The sequence below is a fragment of the Arachis hypogaea genome, chromosome 16 (genome assembly GCF_003086295.3).
Source record: "Arachis hypogaea cultivar Tifrunner chromosome 16, arahy.Tifrunner.gnm2.J5K5, whole genome shotgun sequence".
NCBI lineage: Eukaryota > Viridiplantae > Streptophyta > Magnoliopsida > Fabales > Fabaceae > Arachis > Arachis hypogaea.
This window is the reverse complement of record NC_092051.1, coordinates 98,119,260-98,138,614: the sequence shown is the minus strand read 5'-3', so window position 1 is coordinate 98,138,614 and position 19,355 is coordinate 98,119,260. Positions and strand designations below refer to the sequence as shown.

Here is a 19,355-nt window from a genome sequence, read left to right as displayed (position 1 = left end):
CTACGACCACAGCCCGGGGGAAAAACTGAGGAAATTCAGGTCAGCGAAGAGGAAGGAAAAAACACTCACATAGGAGCCAACCTAGGGGAAACCCTAAGATAAGGGTTGACTAGGCTCCTAAGAGATAACTCCGATCTCTTCGCCTGGAAGGCCTCCGACATGCCTGGGATAAATCCCGAGCTCATGTCTCACAAGCTCTCGGTCTACTCAGGGTCTCGACCTGTACAACAAAGAAGACGCAAGCTCGGCCCAGAGCGAGCCCTAGTAGTAGAAGAACAAGTGCAGGCGCTCCTAGAAGCCGGCTTCATCAGAGAAGTCAAATACCCAACATGGCTAGCCAATGTAGTGCTAGTCAAAAAACAAAATGGTAAATGGAGAATGTGCGTCGACTACACCGACTTAAATAAGGCATGTCCCAAGGACCCCTATCCACTACCAAGCATTGACGCCCTAGTGGACTCTAGCTCGGGGTATCAATACCTGTCATTCATGGACGCCTACTCAGGGTATAACCAAATCCCGATGTACGAACCAGACCAGGAAAAAACATCATTCATCACGCCCAGAGCCAACTATTGCTACGTGGTCATGCCATTTGGATTGAAAAATGCAGGGGCCACATATCAGAGGCTGATGAATAAGGTGTTTGCCCCCCCACTTAGGGAGCTTAATGGAAGCCTATGTCGACGATATGCTGGTAAAAACCAAGGAAGAAGTGGACCTCCTATCCGACCTCTCACAAGTCTTTGATACCATAAGGTTGCACGGGATGAGACTAAACCCTGCAAAGTGCACCTTCGCAGTGGAGGCAGGAAAATTTCTAGGATTCATGCTAACACAAAGAGGGATCGAAGCCAATCCCGACAAGTGTAGAGCTATCCTAGAGATGAAAAGCCCGACTTGTTTGAGAGAAGTCCAACAGCTGAATGGCCGACTAGCAGCTCTCTCCAGATTTTTGGCAGGATCAGCATTAAGATCCCTTCCACTGTTCTCCCTACTGAAAAAGGGGCACCATTTTGAGTGGACTCCCGAATGCGAGGAGGCGTTCCAGGAGTTCAAAAAGTTTTTGAGCCAACCTCCTATCTTGACCCGACCTATAGCCGGAAAAGACCTCATCCTATACCTCTCCGTGGCAGACAGGGCTGTCTCAGCAGCCTTGATAAGAGAAGAGGAGGTCAGGCAACACCCAATCTACTTCATCAGTAAAGTTCTACAGGGCCCTGAGCTAAGGTACCACAAATTAGAAAAGTTCGCCTACTCCTTAGTAATAGCCTCTCGAAGGCTACGGCCTTACTTTCAGGCTCACACAATAAGAGTCCGCACGAACCAACCCATGAAGCAGATCCTCCAAAAAATGGATATTGCAGGAAGAATGGTACAATGGGCAATAGAGCTCTCCAAGTTCGACTTAAAGTATGAAACTCGGACGGCGATTAAAGCCCAGTGCCTCGCCGACTTCGTTGCTGAATATGCAGGGGATCAAGAGGACAAACCGACTACCTGGGAACTCTATGTGGATGGATCCTCCAATAAAACAGGAAGCGGCGCAGGCATAATATTGGTAGATGAAAGGGGAACCCAGATAGAAGTTTCCCTCAAGTTCGAATTCCCAGCTTCAAATAATCAGGCAGAATACGAAGCCTTGATCGCAGGATTGAAGCTGGCTGAAGAAGTCGGTGCTACGAAAGTGATGGTATACAGCGACTCCCAGGTGGTGACCTCTCAAATAAGTGGGGAGTACCAGGCAAAAGACCCAACTATGAAAAGGTACTTGGAGAAAGCCTCGGAACTCTTGGGGCGCTTTGCAGAAACCGAGGTGAAGCACATAACTCGGGATCTAAACAGCAGAGCAGACGCCCTATCCAAGCTAGCAAGTACCAAGCCAGGAGGAAATAACAGAAGCTTGATTCAAGAGACCCTCCAAGAACCTTCAGTGGTAAAAACGGAAGACACACTAGAAGTCTTTGAAGTGGTCGGATTAAACCTCGGATGGATGAACCCCTTAGTCGAATACCTAAAATTCGACATCCTCCCTAAGGAGGAAAAAGAAGCCCAGAAAATCCGAAGGGAAGCACAACATTATACTTTGGTGAAAAATGTTCTCTACAGAAGGGGGATATCAACACCATTGTTAAAGTGTGTACCGACCTTAAAAACCACCGAGGTGTTGGAGGAGGTACATAGCGGAATCTGCGGGAACCATCTCGGAGCCAGGTCATTGGCCAGGAAAGTAATCCGAGCTGGATTTTACTGGCCAACCTTACAGAAAGATGCCACAGAATTTGTGAAAAAGTGCCAGCCATGCCAAATGCATGCAAATTTCCACGTGGCTCCCCCAGAAGAGCTCATTAGTATCACTTCTCCATGGCCCTTTGCAAAATGGGGAATGAATTTGTTAGGTCCTTTTCCCCAAGCGCCAGGACAAGTTAAATACCTAATAGTGGGAATAGATTACTTCACAAAGTGGATAGAAGCAGAACCACTGGCCACCATCACTGCACAGAGGAGTCGGAGGTTCCTCTACAAAAATATAATCACAAGGTATGGGATACCTTATTCCATTACCACAGATAACGGAACCCAGTTCACCGACTCCACCTTTAGAAGCCTGGTAGCCAGTATGAAAATTAAACACCAGTTCACCTCGGTGGAACACCCACAAGCCAATGGGCAAGCCGAAGCAGCCAACAAAGTCATTCTGGCAGGGCTGAAGAAAAGGTTACAAGACGCGAAAGGGGCTTGGGCTGAAGAGCTCCAACAAGTACTATGGGCTTACAGAACAACTCCCCAATCCGCCACTGGAGAAACACCCTTCCGACTAGTCTATGGCGTAGAAGCCATGATCCCAATAGAGGTCAATGAGCAAAGCCCAAGAGTGATTTTCCACGATGAGATCAGGAATATACAGGGACATAAAGAAGAACTCGACTTGCTCCCGGAAGTCCGAGAAGAAGCTCAGATAAGAGAAGCAGCATTGAAACAAAGGATGACTACAAGGTACAACAAAAAAGTCATTCGAAGGAGTTTCACCCCAGATGACTTAGTCTTAATCAGAAACGACATTGGGGTCAACAAATCTGGGGAGGGAAAGCTCGCCGCCAATTGGAAAGGACCATACAAAATCAAGGAGGTCTTAGGAAAAGGCTATTATAAGGTGACCGACTTAGGCGGCACCGAGTTACCAAGGTCATGGCATGCTTGTAATATGAAAAGGTACTACAGTTAAAAGCAAACCCTACTCCCTGATGTACTCTTTTCCCAGCTTCATGATTTTTTCCCAGAATCAAAGGGTTTTTTCTGAAGAAGGGTTTTTAACGAGGCATCACAGTAGGGGCTAAGGGAAATAAATTAGCAAAAGCCCTTAGTAACAATAAGGTACCTCCTCAATTAATAAAGAACTCTTTCATTTTAAATATCTCTTTCAAAATTCCCTTTTAAATTTTCTTTCTACGAAACGCGCCGATTTAAGCTCGACAAAACGTAAAAATCCCATGAACCGACCTAGATGGTCGTCAGGATAAAACGACGAGGTACAAGTCGGTGTAAAGAGGCTATAGAAGTCGATCATGATAAACTCGGGATCGGTCCGACTCACAGGACGGAATGCGAAACCAAGTACAATTAAAATGAATCGCAAAAGTAGCCTAAGTCACGAAAAACTCAATAAAACAAAATTGAGTACTAGGAATACCAAAAGAGATAAGGAAAAACTAAGAAAAAGGCTGCCTTGAGAATCAAGGAAATTCAGAAAAGCAGGCAAATCCCAAAGAAAAGATTTTTTCCAGAAAAGATCAAAGAGTCAAAGGAACCACGAAAAGCATGCGCGCATAAGGTAACTCAAAACCCTTATCCAAAAAGGGTATTTATCTAACGATAAATTAAACCCCTATTAAAAAGGGGCATTACTGTTTTGTTTACGACCTTAAAAGGCCAAAAAATTGTTCAAAACACCAACAAATAAATATAAAGAGTTCAAAAAAGAGGGGCCCACAAACCGGGCCCCGATAGCTAAAAATCACTTTTTTAGATCACCACCAGCAGGATCAGGGGGAACGCCAGGAGTAGGAGTTGAAGAGGAAGTCGGAGGAACGGTAGAAGAACTCGGAGCGTCCTTAGAGCGAGGAGGGGACTCTACGATCCTCTGCCCCCGAGTCTTTAAATCAGACTCAGATTCCACTATGGGGGCAGGAGGATCCACGATGGCACCATCAATAACAATCTTATCAGGGTCCAAAGGAGAAAGGTCCAAGTCAGGAGCAATAACTCCGACCTGTTCCTTGAAAATCCTCCAGGCCTCATCAGCACCATCCGCAATAGAGTCCTCCAACTCAGTGTAGGCCTTCCGAGCGTTCAGTAAGTCGTTCTTTACAGACACAAGATCAGCAAATAAACTATTGTAGCTGGCTTGCGCTGCCTTCCTCAACTCCACCTCCATGTTGCATTGGGCTTGCAACTTCTGCCCCTTCTCTCGGAGGCTGTTCCTCTCCCCCTCCAGTTTGGCGACTTTCCCCTCCAACTCCTTCTCATGCTCCTGATATATACGAAGCCTACCCTCCAGCTCCTCGACCTTCGAGGTCGTCCCTAAAGAGCTGATGGGAGTCTTCTCAAATATATCCAAGAGTTTGCCACAAACCCCCGCCGTCTTGAGACTCTCCTCAACCACAGTAGTGAGGTAGTGCCGAACAGAAACATCATCCATACTCATACGAGCATGAGGATAGATGTTCTTTCGGACGAACGCAAGAGCGTCCACCTCACCAGAAGCGCCAGACTCTAAGGTCTTGCGCTTCTTTGGCTCTGGTTCGGGAGTAGGTCGGACGGAAGGGGGTGGCAGAGAGGAAGCAGAGGAAGAAATTACAATAGGCTGAGAAGGAGTCCCAACGTTCCGAGGAGGAGGAGGAGGAGAGACAACCATCCTAACACCTCCAGACCTGGCTCGAGACTTTGCCTTGGCTTCCTGAACCCTCTGGTAAGACTCTTGAGCGTTTTTCTTTGCCATCTCTACAAAAAACAAATTGGTAGCCAAAATCAGACAAAGTCGGTAAAAGAAATTGAAAGTCGGAAACAAGCAAGAAACGCAAAAAGCTACCTAATTGTGACTGGACAAAGGACGGCGACCCCTGGAGAAATTTTTTAGTATCCAAGTATGGGGCCCTCCCCCACGCTTCTCGGAGGAACCCCACAATGGCTGCTTCTACCTCAGTTAAATCATCCAGACCATATTTCTCGCAAGGGGAGGCCTCCAGCCAATATAAAGGAAATCGGGGAGAAGAATGATCATCCAGGAAAAAGGGGTGGTGACCCTCTACAGCTTGCACTTTGAAAAAGTAGTTCTTGAAGTCATGAAAGGACTCGTCAAAAAGGGTAAAAAGTCTCCGACCTTGTATGGCTCGGAACGACACCCACTGTTGTTTATTGTTTAGCCCACTGAAGGGTTTTGTCATATGGAAAAGATGGAAGAAAATCTTTAAAGAAGTCGGGAACTCTAAAGCCTGGCTGACAAATTGATAAATTTTCAAAAAACCCCAAGAGTTGGGGTGAAGCTGGGTGGGAGCGACTCGACAGTGACGCAAAACAGATATCTCAAAATTCGAAAAAGGAAGAAAAACACCCAAACGGGTGATCATGCACTCATACATAAAGAAAAAATGAGGGGCCGCCTCATCGACTCTTCCAAAACAAACCCGGTCTTCAGGACCCGGGACTACCAATTCGTATTTTGGTTCGTCATCCTCAGAAGTACAAATTCTGTGATGAGTGCGAAGGTTGGTAATGAACTCAGAATCGACAGAGGGCTCCTCCCCTAAGACCGTGACATCAACCCAGTGAGAGAGAGCATCTACAGAAGCCATTTCTTTTTATAAAAAAGGGGGGTAACAAACCTACAAGGGGAAAAGAAATGTCACCAACACGGTCTCTAAAGGGAGGAGGATGCGAAACTAAAGTCTACAAATCAAATTTATCTACAAAGGCATATTAAAGAACTAACCTTTATCCGGAAATAAGGGTTGGAAGCAAAAAGCCTTTGAGGACGCAAGAACGCAGCACGAACGAAGGCAAGGAAAATTTGAAAGATCGCAGAAACGAAACAACGAAAGAGAGGGAAAATATTTATAAGAACGTTAGGGGCATAACGGTAAAATCGGGGCAATCATTAATGAGGATGCACCGTTACCAAGGCTATTAAATCCCTACGCACACCCCTAACGGACACGACGCTTGATTAGACGTAACTGTCAGAACCAAAAGGTCACGAAAAATCACGTCGGTTCTCAAACCATCACGTCGGTCCTCTCACAAATCGGCTACGACCCCGAGTTGAATACTCGAACCCAACTCTTAAAAATAAATTGGGCTCGAGTAGGGGCACTGTTCATACCCTGGCCCAATAAATAGGACCCAGGATCCAAGCAAAGAAGCCCAACCCAAAGGGGTTGGCCCTCCCCAGTACCGGCCTTCATCCCCAGAAGTCGGTACTGAACACGACCTACTCCAAAGAAGTCGGATACGAGGGTTAGCTGGCAGATAACACTCATTCGAATGAGTAACCGCTCCTAGAAACTCTCTAACCACTTCATAGAGCCATATCTTAACCTCCCTAAGATATGGGAACGGTTATCCACCTAAAAAGGTGGCACTACTTCAGCGGTGGTTATTGGTTCACCACTATAAATACCCTGACATCCCTCAGGTATCACTAAGTCCCAATACTTTCTCAACTTGCTCACACTCTTGCTAACTTAGGCATTGGAGTGTCATTGCAGGTACCACCCCCCATTCTTCCAGACGCACAAGTCGAACGAAGGAACATCGAGTTTCAGGTGCACCAGCTGGCCACCTCCCTCACACGTTTGGGTCAACCAACGTCATCCGGCCCACTAATCTCCGGTTACCCACCGTAACAGAACCATTATTATTCCAGTTCATAACCAAAAAAAAAAAAAAAAAACTGAAATCAACGAAAGCCAATGGTCAAAACTTGCCTACAACTGGAAGGGGAAAAAATAGTTTGTGTTTTTCACCGAAAAAAAAATAGTTTATGTCGCCGTAAGATCCAAAAAAAAAAAGAACGGGTTATTGCATGTAATTCTAGAATGATGCTACTATAATGGTTCTATATAGCATTTACATATCAAATATAACAAAAAATTACCTGATTGTTAATGAGGGCTGGATCGATGAGTGAGAGGATATACTTCATCATAGCTCGTAGAAATATCAAAATGAAAATTGGGTGCAGCAGTCACCTAACACGTTTAGGAAGAGAATCTCAATCTGAAAATCAGCTAAGGCAATGAAGAGCATTAATTGAAAGTTTGAATTAGAGTTGAAAACATGGTTACAGAGTAACTTGTAACATTTTGATCAGTGATTATTGTAGGAATTTGAAGTTTGGGTTGGCATTGGAGATGTTCAAGGAGATAAGAAAGATGAGGTGTGAGCCAAATCTAGTGTTACTTCCATCACTTTGATTAAGGGGATGTTTAGGGAGAGGAAGGTTAAGGAAGAAATTGGGATGGCTCATGAGATGACTGAGAGCTCAACATAAAAAAACTACAGATGATTAATGATTGTCATCCTTCGTGTGAAGTCAGCTGGAGCTTGAATGAAGTTAATCTGCTATGTCCACTCTAAAGATGGTTTGGATTCTACTCGCTTCCTCTTAGCTTATTTGAATATATTATAAGATTATGTTTCCTAATATAAGTAACTATCGTATGGAATTTGATGGGATTTACCCTGTTACATAAAACCCAAACCTTTGCTTTAAGTACTTACTAGTTACTACTTATTTACCATACTTTGCTTTAATTACTTTAATTACATAGTTATAACTGGTTTACCCACCACAGACATCACCTACTTTAAATGGTGATATTTTCAGATAAATTTTAGTTATTGGCTTCTTTACTTGGCCTTCGTAATTTCTTTACTGGGGATATATTGTTTGAGGTATACGCTGTGATTCTCTTTCTAGCCGGATTCAGCAAGCTCCTTGATCGGGGTCATCTCAGGCAAATTTGTTTTCAACATTTTATATATATATATAGAAAAAACAAAAAAAGTGCAGAGATTATGTATTAGTTGTATAATTATAAACTACTAGAATTTCATTTGTTAGAAGTTCAATAACTTCATTTTGTATAGAACACCTTGAATTGTTTACAACAAATGTATCAAGTGATATAGGCAAGGAATGTCTTGGTAATGTAATTTAAAACATGTGCATATGCTGATATGCTTGTGTTTCTGAACAGATGTTTGAAGGTGCAATTTCTATTGAACAAAGGAATCTTAAAAACACAATTGAACTGAGAAGGTAAAAAGAATGAAGGGAACAAAGGTCATGTACTAAGTTACAACACGTTAACAAAACATACTCATAATTATCTGAATAGTTAGAAAAGCTACCGACTCAAACGAAATACCTAACCATCTGAATTTCTTTCTGCTTGAAGCCACACTTCTCATAGAAGAGTTTGTTTTCAATGCTGCAATCAAGAATGACCTTGTAGCAGCCCATTGAACGAGCATGATCCGTTAGGAAGTTGATTATCTTCTTTCCCAGTTGCTTCCCACGAGTGCTGGAATCCACAACAACGTCCTCAATGTGACCAACCTTGCCACAGTTTCTCAGAAACTTCTTCTCGATGAACACGCTCCCCGTCGCGATAATCTTCTTGGAAACATGGTCTTCAATGACGCAGATAACATGGTCGTCTCCGAGGGAACTGAGCTCTCGGAATCTATCCTCAAACTCCTTGTCAGAGACAGAATCACAAACACTAAGTTGTTGCAGTAGCTCTATGAAACCTTTGCCCTTGTCAGACATCTCCAGTCTTCGCACTCCATACTTTTGTTCCTCACTAGTTTCCATCTGGAAACATCATACAAACAAGAAGCAAAGATATCAATAGAATTTCCCAAATTGTGTAAATTAACATTGATAAAGGACTAGAAGGAGTACGTTTCTCAAGAAACACAACACTACCTACACCTCGAGAGGAAACAAAATAACAGATCAATAGCATCTTCATCATCATGCTAACTCGAATCGTATGAAATTGAGAGGGTGGTGGATGACAATTCATGACGAAAAAACAGATTAAAGCCTCAACAGAAAATGTAGCAAAAAGGAGTGGGAAAACAAGATTCGGAGATTTTGAGGTTCTTCCTTACTATTTGATCTTATCTCGCATCCTGCTGTTAGACTGAAGGAAAAAAAAAGATCTAGAGACAGAACTAGGGGTGGCAATGGGGTGGCTTTTTGCCCTACCCAACCCTGCCCTGCCCTTTTTTAACTTGTATAGAAACTGCCCCGCCCTTACCTGCAGGTAATAGAAAACTGAATCCTAATCCGCCCTTATTATCGTTAAACTCCAGCAAACAAAATGAAATTTCAAAATTTATATAATCATGATCACACCCAAACATAAACTAAACTAAAAACAAAGATTTATACAACGTCAAATAACATTAAAAAAAAAAAAAAAACCTAATGTTTAGTCACTAAACAAATTTAACACAATAGTAAAAAGGTAGCAACATTACAACAAATCATAAATAAATCACATCAGATATAAATGAGCCTTCAATACATTAGTTTTGGTCACTTTCCAACTCCTCATCATCATTAATAGTTTGAAGGTCAAGATTGAAACCTGAATTATAAGGTTATATATTTGAGAAAGAGTATGTAGCTAGGCTGCCAAAAATAAAGGACATTAAATGAATAACTAATAGAATAACAAAGTCCAATAGAATAGCGAAGTATATGAGTATATGAATATACACACGTATATGAATATCAAAGTCCAATAGAATAACAAATTTAACTCGTATCTGATTACAATCTTTTTTTTGAAACAACTCAAATTCCCAATGAAACCCACAAACATAAAGAAAATAGTAGAAAGCCTGATAGATAGGGAGTATCTAGAGAGTAATAAGAACAACCCACAAATATACAATTACCTTGCTTAAATTAGTATGCTTCTGACTTCCTACACTTTTGTAACTGACGATCATGGGAAAGACTTTACTGGTCATATATATGTATAATGGGAAAGACTACACATTATATAATTCTTGTTTTTTTTATTCTTTTTATTTCTATAGAGCCTTCTTTATATTTGAACACGAGTTTCGAAATCAGTATGATAAAAATTGTGATGATTCTGAAAGTATCAAACATGTTTTAATAATCAATTGCCTTCAAAATCTAGTAAATAATTGTTCATAATTAAAATGAAATTTTTTTTCCCAAAGCACTTTACATTATGTTAATTCAGCCACAACTAAAAAAGTTAAAATTATTCTTATGTCATAACAATTACAGAAATGGAATACTTTACTCCCTAACTCGCATGATTCACTAAAATTTACTTAACTGTGTCTAACATGACAACCCCTAACCAACGTAGGGTTCATAATTGAGAGAGCGGAGGGGCGGAGTCGAAACATATTGAAAAGGATTAGATAGAATCTGCATTACTGGTTGCAAGTTCTAAGGACCACAGGTATTTAAAATTTTCTTTCTTCGGGAATTCAACACTAAGTAAAAAAAGAAACAGCCATCAAAACAAGAGAAATAGCAAACGAGAAGAGATAGGGGTGATTCGGGTGAACAATGAAATGCAAAGAAAAAAAAAATTGATAATTAATCCAGAGAAATGCTAGAAGACCATCAAAATTTATGGTGTTTGGCCATCGGTTAGTTAGCCATCAATGTGTGGGTAACTATATTGCTGTATTACTAAACTAAAAAGAATTGAGTTGATGGCTAAAAGTGAGCAAAAAATAATAAATTCTGATTGCCTTGAGCATTTCTCGTTAATCTATCAAAAATTGAAGATTGAAAAATTAAAATAAAGAAGCTCACCGAGGAGCAATGGAGGCGCGAAGCAGACTGCAGAGGAGGAGGAGCCTGGAGCTTCTGGTCACGCCGGCGATTCGCGGATGGAGGAGGACTGGTGGAGATGGGCGAGGACGAACCGGCGAAGCAGCAAGGAGGAGGTGACGCTGGCGAATCGCGCGTGGCTGGGAGGAGATGAGTCCGGGCAGTGAGCGCGAGACAGTGGAGAAGAGGGTGAGGGCAGAGGATTGAGGGTTGAGGAAGAAGAAGAATGAGGCATTGAGTTGAGGTCTGAGGGAGGTTTGATGCATCGTGTCTCTGATTTTAGGTTTTTTTTTTTTTTTTTTTCTTTTTTAATTGAAAATGGATGGAAGGGTGGAAGAGTTACAGACAGTTGGATTATACATTAGTTGACGTGGCTGAATCTGGATCGTGAATTGGTTGAGTGGGGGGTGGGGACCTAAAGGGCAATGTTCTGTTCTGTGTTTCAAAAACGCAACTGCAGAATTAGAGGGAGAGAGAGAGAGAGCGAGCGAGCGAGCGGAGATATCTTCACCGATGGTTTTATAGAGAGAGATACAGAGAGCGATGTCGACACCACTGATTCGGCGGCTGGCACCGTACCTGGCAGCGCGATTCCGACAGAACGAGAGGTTCATCAACTCCGTTCCTGCTTCTTCTTCTTCTTCGGCTTCTATTCTTCACCGTTCAACTCCGACTTCCTCTTCTTCTCCTGAGCCCGTTCACATGACCGAAAGCTGCGTCCGAGTATTCTCTCTCTCTCTCTCTCTCTCTCTCTCTCTCTCTCTCTCTCTCTCTCTCTCTCTCTCGTTACTTTCTAACATTTCCAGCTTCTTACTAATAATTCCTCCTTTCCTTTTATTTTTCAAATAGATAAATAAAGTTAGGAATTCAGCTATATTTCTCTCAACATATAAAGAAAAACAATGATTCTACCAGCGCTCTTATCTATGCAATTGATGTGCATAATCACATCTTAGTATGTTGAAAATGCGACTTTGTTTCAATTTTACCTTGCTATGTGTTTCCTATTTATTGGTTAGTTAGTGTAATCAGGAATTCTGGATTGTTCTGCAATTTCATGTATCAACTACCATAATAACTAACTCAACTTCTAAATTTATCCCCTTTGGAATAAACTGAAGCACTGCTACTGCTCCAAATTAGGGGGAGGCTCCTTCTCTTTTCTAAAAATTTTGATGCTGTTCACAAATTCTCGCTTTTTCTAAAAGTTTGCATTTTTTGCATCCCAAAATCTTGCTAGAGTGGCCCATTATGTTGCATTGAGTGTTCTTTCTTCAGTTCATTAATTGTTCATTCTATTTGGTTCCTCTTTGCTTTTGCTTACATTGGATGTCGTCAGGAGCAATATATGATTAAAGTAGTGAATAATAACCCCTTTCTGCAACTTTTGAATATGGAACAGAGAATGAAAGAACTAGAAGCAACTGAGTCATCATCTGATGGAAAACTGCTTCGTCTGAGTGTAGAAACCGGTGGATGTTCTGGATTTCAGTACGTTTTTAATCTGGATGACAGAATCAACTTAGATGACAAGTATTACCTTTTCACCAGTCACAAGTTTCACCTCTGAGATATGTAGCTATTTTGTCTTGGGTTCTTTTACAACTGGCTTTCTTGCTGTATTTACAGAGTTTTTGAGAAAGAAGGGATTAAACTGGTTGTTGACAATATCTCATACGATTTTGTCAAAGGTGCAACTGTTGATTACGTTGAGGAGCTAATCCGTTCAGCCTTTGTGGTAAGTCAAGCACACTTGAAAGCCATGTATAAACTGTTGTATTATTCAAAATTATATCTTCACTTACATTCCTTTTTCGCCCTCCACACGAATTAGGATGGGCCTTTAACCCACATGTATAAGAGGAGTTATAAAAGAATAGAGAAGGGTTCGAACTTCAAAGGAATTGGGCCAGTGGCTAAGCATCTGGGGTCGGAAATGAGCATGATAGTTTATTAGCAGGACAATGGAGAGTGAAAAATGATGCTGCAATTACCAATTAAGCGTAAACCTTGTCATGGAGATAAAATGAATGAAGGGAAGGATGAGTGTAGTAAAGGGGGGAGAGTGGAATTTAGGAAAGAATTGGGGCTTAGGGCTGGGAGGATAGCTTGTCTAGCAGCACTAAATTTCAACTTTATTTCTGCATTTCTCTATTATCAGTTCCTTCCAATTTCCAGTATCTACTCTAGAATGTCCTAAGCAGTATTTTTATATAGTAAGAGTTTTCCTCGTTAATTTTCTATTCTACTTTTAATCCCAGTACCAGTTGCTTTCTTATTACAAATGGAACTTTGTTATAATGTTCATATGGCAATTCAAGTCTTGAGACGAAATTTGTCTGTAAACTGCAGCAAAATGTCCCAAACATGGTTTATCTTATAAGTTTCATGGTATTATTTTTTTCTTTGAAGATAAGTTCTGTGTGTGGGGTTACACCAAGTGGATTAGAATTTAATCATGTTTGCAATTAGACCACTTACATCCAAATCTTTTTCAATTTTTTCACATAAAGTTTTCTGAGTTTTTATCTTTAGCTATTGAACTGTCCTCCGTATAAGATAATCTCCCTGTTAGAACTTCTACAACCTTAATCCATTGATTCCTAAATAACTCATGGTGATAATTCACCTTCTTCTGCACAATAGGTGCTATACTAACTTTTCTAATGTATTTGTTCATCACCCGATTGTCCAGTGTGTTGACACTTCCAATGTAAAATGATCATCTATACAAATACAATATTAAGCTTTTTTATTTTGTTGGTTCTATTAATGACCAATATTCACGTTCAGTCTCTGTATAGACATATTTGGTCTTTTTCCCCACAGAACATTGTTGCTCTTGGTAGATGCGTGGCAAAATCTTTCCATAGGCTTTTTCATGGTACCTTTTTTAGTCATAAATAACACTGCAAACACTCCTTTGTTTCATCCACGGGATTTGAATTGTGTGATTTACATCTGTATTTGTTTTCCATCACCTTCTTCTATGATGAATTCAGGATACTTGAGTCATCGACTTATGATATCACAACCCCTCCATTTTTTTTTTTTTTAATTTTGGATAAAGATCATTGATGACTTTTTTCTTTAGAAAAAATATCAATGTCTGGTTTCATTTGCAGGTGACTGAGAACCCCAGTGCCGTTGGTGGTTGTAGTTGTAAAGCTTCATTCATGGTGAAACAGTAATTCCTGATGATTGCTTCCGAATCTTCATAACTGCTAAGATACTCAATTTCTCGCAAATTATATTACACTATGAATCATTACTTTTGTACCTCAAATATCGATTGGTCGAACTATAGATTAAATTTATTGTTTGTATAATTATATCAATGTAACATGGAACTGTATTAGTAATAAGGCATTTTCTTAGCCTGTCAACAATGTGGATTTGTTAATGAGGCTTATTGGCTTGTATAGATTTTTCATTCCAAAATCTTGATGACTGAAGTTTTCATCCAAAAATTAATAAATTCAACACTTGAGATGCTATGCAAAATGCCGTGCAACATGTATAGTTTCGTAGAGTGATATGATGCAGGAGATAACTGAGCAATCGTATTTTAGTAAATTTATTTGCAGTGAATACGAATATGAACTTCTACTCTGCCAAATTACCAATCTCATTTCGGAGGGCTCGAAATTAGATTTATTAAATCGTTACATTTACAGAATGCTACTAAAGACATGTAAGATATATCTTCTAATAAACAACTATGGAGTCCAGTATTTACAGCAAAGCAATTTCATCTCTAAAACCAGGAACAAAAAATGGTTTGGGCCAAAAGTAAAAAAAAAAAAAAAAGACCCGAGGGGTGGGGGAGAGAGAATGTTTCAGCGTGTATTTCTTTCTTCGGTTATCGTAAAAATGACTAAATTCCCAAACTAGTCTTTTAGTTCGCATTATATTATTTTTGGACTTTTTTTAGCATTGAGTCAAAGAAGGAACTAGGAAGTGCTGGACTAACGTTGACTTATCACCCTAGAAGAGTTTATAACTTTATATAATGTGCAATGGTTTTATTTTATTTTATTTTCCAAAACAACCTCGTTTTTATCTTATTTAAGTGTTAACTGTTAAAACAAACAAACATCATTTAATATTGTGTCTAGCATAGTAAATTAGAGCTAACTCCACATTTTATTCGTTTACTTAAACGCTGGAAATAGTCCAAAGACTAATATGGTGTTTGAATTAGATTTCGTTAATTAGTATAGTTAATTTTGAATTTGAGAGACTAGAATAGTATAAGTTGTGAATCTCAGATACCATCATGAGGATTTAGTTCATAAAGATTGAATAGTCATTTTAACTCTTAATACATTACTATTTTAACAAAAAAAATCTCAAAATATATAAATGACAATAACTCCTAAATATACATATTCCGTTTGACTTCCATGGACTCTCTCCGTGTCTGTCTCATACTCTCATCATGACAGATGAAAGACCGTGGAAGAACAACAACAACGTTGAGCAGAGGTGGGATTGAAGCTCCAATAGCGGTATAGAACACGACAACAATAGAGTTGGGACAGAACTAAATTAGAAAGCTGAGCAAAAGGTGATGATGAGAGAAGCAACTCCTCCCCTCTCCGTCGCCCTGTTTTTCCTATATGTCTTAGAATCACAAATCTTTTAGGTCCCCCCCCCCCCCCCTCTTTTTTTTTCCTTCTCTTTTCTCTCTCTTTTTCTTCAATTACTGTGATTAATTGTTGTTGTGTTGGTAGTGATGATGATGTTAAAGCTGTAATTGACTTAATATAGGCAAAGAAACTTGTGAAGATATGACAAATGACAACAAAGTACAAGTTAGGTGTTCTCTATATCTTTGCTTTTCCATTAGTCCTTTAATTACATTTACATATGCATAAAAAAAAACAATTTTTAACTAAACTTAAACCATTGGTATATCAAATTAAACGTATTTAATTGATATTATATAGTAATAACTGATATTCGTTATATAATGATTGGATAATGTAGTAACCATATTATATATATATATATATTAACCATATTATATATATATATATACACACACACAATGCATTCAGTATGATTAGCAAACCCAATTGTCAAATGGTAAATCCCGAACATTCAAGCTTCCCCTAAAAGAGGGGTTTTTTTTTTTTTTTTTGTAATAAATATTTGAGTGCAATGAAAAGTAAGGAAAGGGTGACATACTGACATATTTAGACAGAAAGTACTTTCTTATTCCTAAATCTTCAAAAATTAAGATAACTCAACACTGAAGCCAAAGATTTCAATAACACAATGTTTTCTTTCCAAATTGTAGAAAAAAAAAAAATACATAGCTTTGAACTGGTTCAATGTTCTATATTTCCAGTGAGCAGTTTTAGCAAAGCACAAGACTATTAGATACTTATTAGCAAAAAAAGAAGCTACTTCCAGCTCATGATGTTCAATTCAAATTCCATGAATAATAAACCTCAAAATAGCTAAAAGATGGTCCAACAATTCACTCTTCGGATTGCCTTTGCCCTAGCACAGAAATATCTTCATATCGTTTCTGCATAAGAAAATATAATTGGTTAAAAATACTGAAAAAGTTTGACAGTAAAAGTAGCCATCACTCTATCATGAAAACCACAACTCTTAAACAATGCTTGATAATTAGATATTCACTGGCATGGATGGAATTGATGGAACAAATTTTCCATAATTATCGCTCACATACATACTACCGCTAAACTTCTGTGAAAACATAGAATAAAGGAAAACAAATGAAAATACGAAATGGGCACATGCTCCAAACATGCAACCCAAATAGTTAGCCCGCAATAAGTGCACTACACAATGATCTCCCTCATTCATTTCATTCTCCTTCTTCCCTCTCAACTAACAAGCCCCATCAACAGCACGTAAACCAAGGCAAAATTTTATGATAGCCACTTTTGACTCATCAACAATGGCATTTCTACTCGGTATTTGATCATCTTGAAAATAAAAGTTACTCCGTTTACAAAAGAACCTTAGTTGATCATTAATTATGAAAAAATGGTCTGCCTAAAAATATAATAATGGATTATGTGACCATTTTATTTATCCTCTTTTAAGAAAGAGGTAAATTATGATAGCAAGGTCAATCATGTGCGAAAGACATAGCAAATGATGAGTTTCTGTGTTCTCAAGACAAAGAAAATGTAAGGCCAAAGGGCCGCCACAGATATAGAGAAAGAGATTAGGTGAGGAGTGTATATGGGGCATGATTGAGCACATGTTTGAGGCGATGGCTAATGCCTACCAATACACTAAGCAATACATATGGATAAAGTTATTAACAAAACTTACATAATACAATTTGATACTGTTCAATGCAAGATACACGTGTCAAGATTGCATCATCTCCAAACAACATGATGAATCAATTGCAAAAGTGACAGTAAAACTGTACACAATTAATCAATATTTGTATAAATTGAATTCAATGGCAATGTGCAAACGCCATCAGGTGACATGATAAAGTAGGATAATAAAGTAGGAAACTGGAAGGTAGATAACTCAAATCCCAAATGATAAATATGCCAAGATATTAGTAAGACAAGAGAATTGAAGAACCACAAAAGCAACAAAGAACAATTAATAAGTTCTGTTTCACACAAAAACAGACCAATTATATAATTTAGAATTCAATGGCAATATCTTTGTACTGATAGGAAACACAGCAAAAAACTGACGAATTAAGCCAACAAATGCGTAGTCTCCTTATGCTTCCAGACTTCATAATAAAGGAAATCTGTCTGTTTGGTTTGTGTTTCCATTTTCTATTGTAATTTTCAGTTATTTCTGTTTTCAGAATTTTGTGAAGGAAAAAAAAAGAAAACAGGAGGTAAAAACGCAAGCCAAACACACCCTAAAACATCCTACCAGTTTTGATGCTCCTTGTCTGTTTAGATGCTGCAGAATCAACTTAAAGGCATTTAATATTTTCCCAAAAAACTTTGAAGCAATACTAGCTAATTCCAATTAGTATTTATGAATTACTGGCCTATGAAGTGTATTTGCAGAATCAGGAGATACTAATAACTTAATAACCATAGTACAAGGACAATCAAGTTTTATTCCACTGTGTAGAGCATTGGTATAGAATAGACAGTAGATGTTGCATAAGCTTAATCCATTTTAACGGATATACCATACAAAGAACTTGTTATCTTAATAAAGCCAAAACTATTAACAAGATATGTAAACATGACCTACAAAAAAAATACCCCGTCCAAGTTTCATCGTAGATCCAATATATCATCGTCACAAATAAGCAAGCAGCACATGACAAGGCATCCAAGTAAAATCAACAGATAAACCACAAGACATAACATGAGGCAGGCATATTACCCCAATATTATTGTGCTCCCAGAGCTTGTGAACTCCATAATCCACAGCCTGCAACCCAATAACAGAATCACTCAGCAATTCCAACCGAAGAAACAGATCTTAAATAAACATGGAAGAAACCAAAAACAAAAATCGGAGCTTCAAATGTGAATAAACTTGCACAATAAAAGTCATAAATTCATTCAGAAGAAAAAAAAAAACAAAAAAAAAAGAACTGAATTATCACAACAATAAATTATATAAAGTGGCAATTGAAAGATGGATTCCCTTAACCGCAAGATAAAATTCACCCTCCTACAAAGCTGGATTTCAACAATTACTATAAAGCATCGGATACTGCAACTGAAGCGAAGGAAATGAAAGAGATACCCGTTCACCAACGAAAGCGCCGGCGATGACGAAGGTGACATAGACAGAATTGCGGCGCATGAGGACCTTGTAAAGGGCTTCAAAGATGCCTCCTCCACTTCTTCGAGACGCAGATTCCATTGCTCTTGTTTGAAATCGGATTAGGGTTACGATTTTCTCTCTGCTTCTCTGCCTCGTTCAGCAATAGCGATGGAAAGGAAAAAGCGAAGATCCAAGAACCAAGGGAGGTGAGTGAATGTTTTGAAGACAACTTTTGATTTGATTTAATAATAATAATAATAATAATAATAGGGGTAAAGTACCTTATTGCCAGGTTTGGTGTTGGAGTGTTGGAGTACTCACAAACCCTAGTCAACTCAGTGACACAGGGATGGTTTGGTTAATATGATAGGATAAAATTCAATAATTGTATAAGATTTATTAAAATTTTAATTATTTACAATGTTTAGTATCATAGTGCATAAGATACGATAATAAATTATTTTAAATATTTTTTACTTGTTAAAATTAAGGCCATAGATTCTTTACTCTCACATTTTTGTAGGAGTATGATTAACCTTCATAAAAATAATTACAAAATATACTCTGTTTTTTTTTTTTTGAAAAATTTACTAATTAGATTTTAACCCCTCAAATTATTGGTTTTTAACGTTTTTTCCTTTCTCTTTTTTTGAGTACGAGAAATTAGAGTTTTTGGAGAGCATCAACGAGATTGAAGTAA

The 19,355-nt window shown here is 38.9% G+C and overlaps 3 protein-coding genes across 8 annotated transcripts; 1 reads left to right on the top strand and 2 right to left on the bottom strand.

Annotated features, from left to right (window-relative positions):
• Nucleotides 1-8,187: 8,187 nt before the first annotated feature.
• LOC112754524 (glucosamine 6-phosphate N-acetyltransferase) lies at nucleotides 8,188-11,179 on the bottom strand. Of its 3 annotated transcripts, none has more exons than XM_025802192.2 (2): nucleotides 10,883-11,179; nucleotides 8,188-8,878 (listed from the first exon to the last, which is right to left on the bottom strand). In XM_025802192.2, exon 2 carries the CDS (start codon nucleotides 8,876-8,878, stop codon nucleotides 8,417-8,419), a length of 462 nt encoding a protein of 153 aa, XP_025657977.1. In that variant the 5' UTR covers nucleotides 10,883-11,179; the 3' UTR covers nucleotides 8,188-8,416. The 3 variants fall into 3 exon arrangements, with proteins under 3 accessions (XP_025657977.1, XP_072076970.1, XP_025657981.1); XM_072220869.1 differs by lacking the exon at nucleotides 10,883-11,179 and adding an exon at nucleotides 9,181-9,299; XM_025802196.3 differs by lacking the exon at nucleotides 10,883-11,179 and adding an exon at nucleotides 8,993-9,156.
• A 110-nt stretch (nucleotides 11,180-11,289) lies between these two features.
• Nucleotides 11,290-14,341, top strand: LOC112754522 (iron-sulfur assembly protein IscA-like 2, mitochondrial). Of its 4 annotated transcripts, none has more exons than XM_025802190.3 (4): nucleotides 11,290-11,623; nucleotides 12,303-12,433; nucleotides 12,530-12,638; nucleotides 14,026-14,341. In XM_025802190.3, the coding sequence occupies exons 1-4, from the start codon at nucleotides 11,444-11,446 to the stop codon at nucleotides 14,089-14,091; spliced, it is 486 nt and encodes a 161-aa protein (XP_025657975.1). In that variant the 5' UTR covers nucleotides 11,290-11,443; the 3' UTR covers nucleotides 14,092-14,341. The 4 variants fall into 4 exon arrangements, with proteins under 4 accessions (XP_025657975.1, XP_025657973.1, XP_025657976.1 ...); XM_025802188.3 differs by lacking the exon at nucleotides 14,026-14,341 and adding an exon at nucleotides 12,735-13,136 and having other exon boundaries at nucleotides 11,326-11,623; XM_025802191.3 differs by having other exon boundaries at nucleotides 11,333-11,623; nucleotides 12,303-12,391.
• Nucleotides 14,342-16,100: 1,759 nt separating this feature from the next.
• On the bottom strand, nucleotides 16,101-19,039 carry LOC112754521 (cytochrome b-c1 complex subunit 9, mitochondrial). Its single transcript, XM_025802187.2, has 4 exons — nucleotides 18,937-19,039; nucleotides 18,635-18,802; nucleotides 18,266-18,313; nucleotides 16,101-16,439 (listed from the first exon to the last, which is right to left on the bottom strand). Exons 2-4 carry the CDS (start codon nucleotides 18,752-18,754, stop codon nucleotides 16,389-16,391), a joined length of 219 nt encoding a protein of 72 aa, XP_025657972.1. The 5' UTR covers nucleotides 18,755-18,802; nucleotides 18,937-19,039; the 3' UTR covers nucleotides 16,101-16,388.
• Nucleotides 19,040-19,355: the final 316 nt, after the last annotated feature.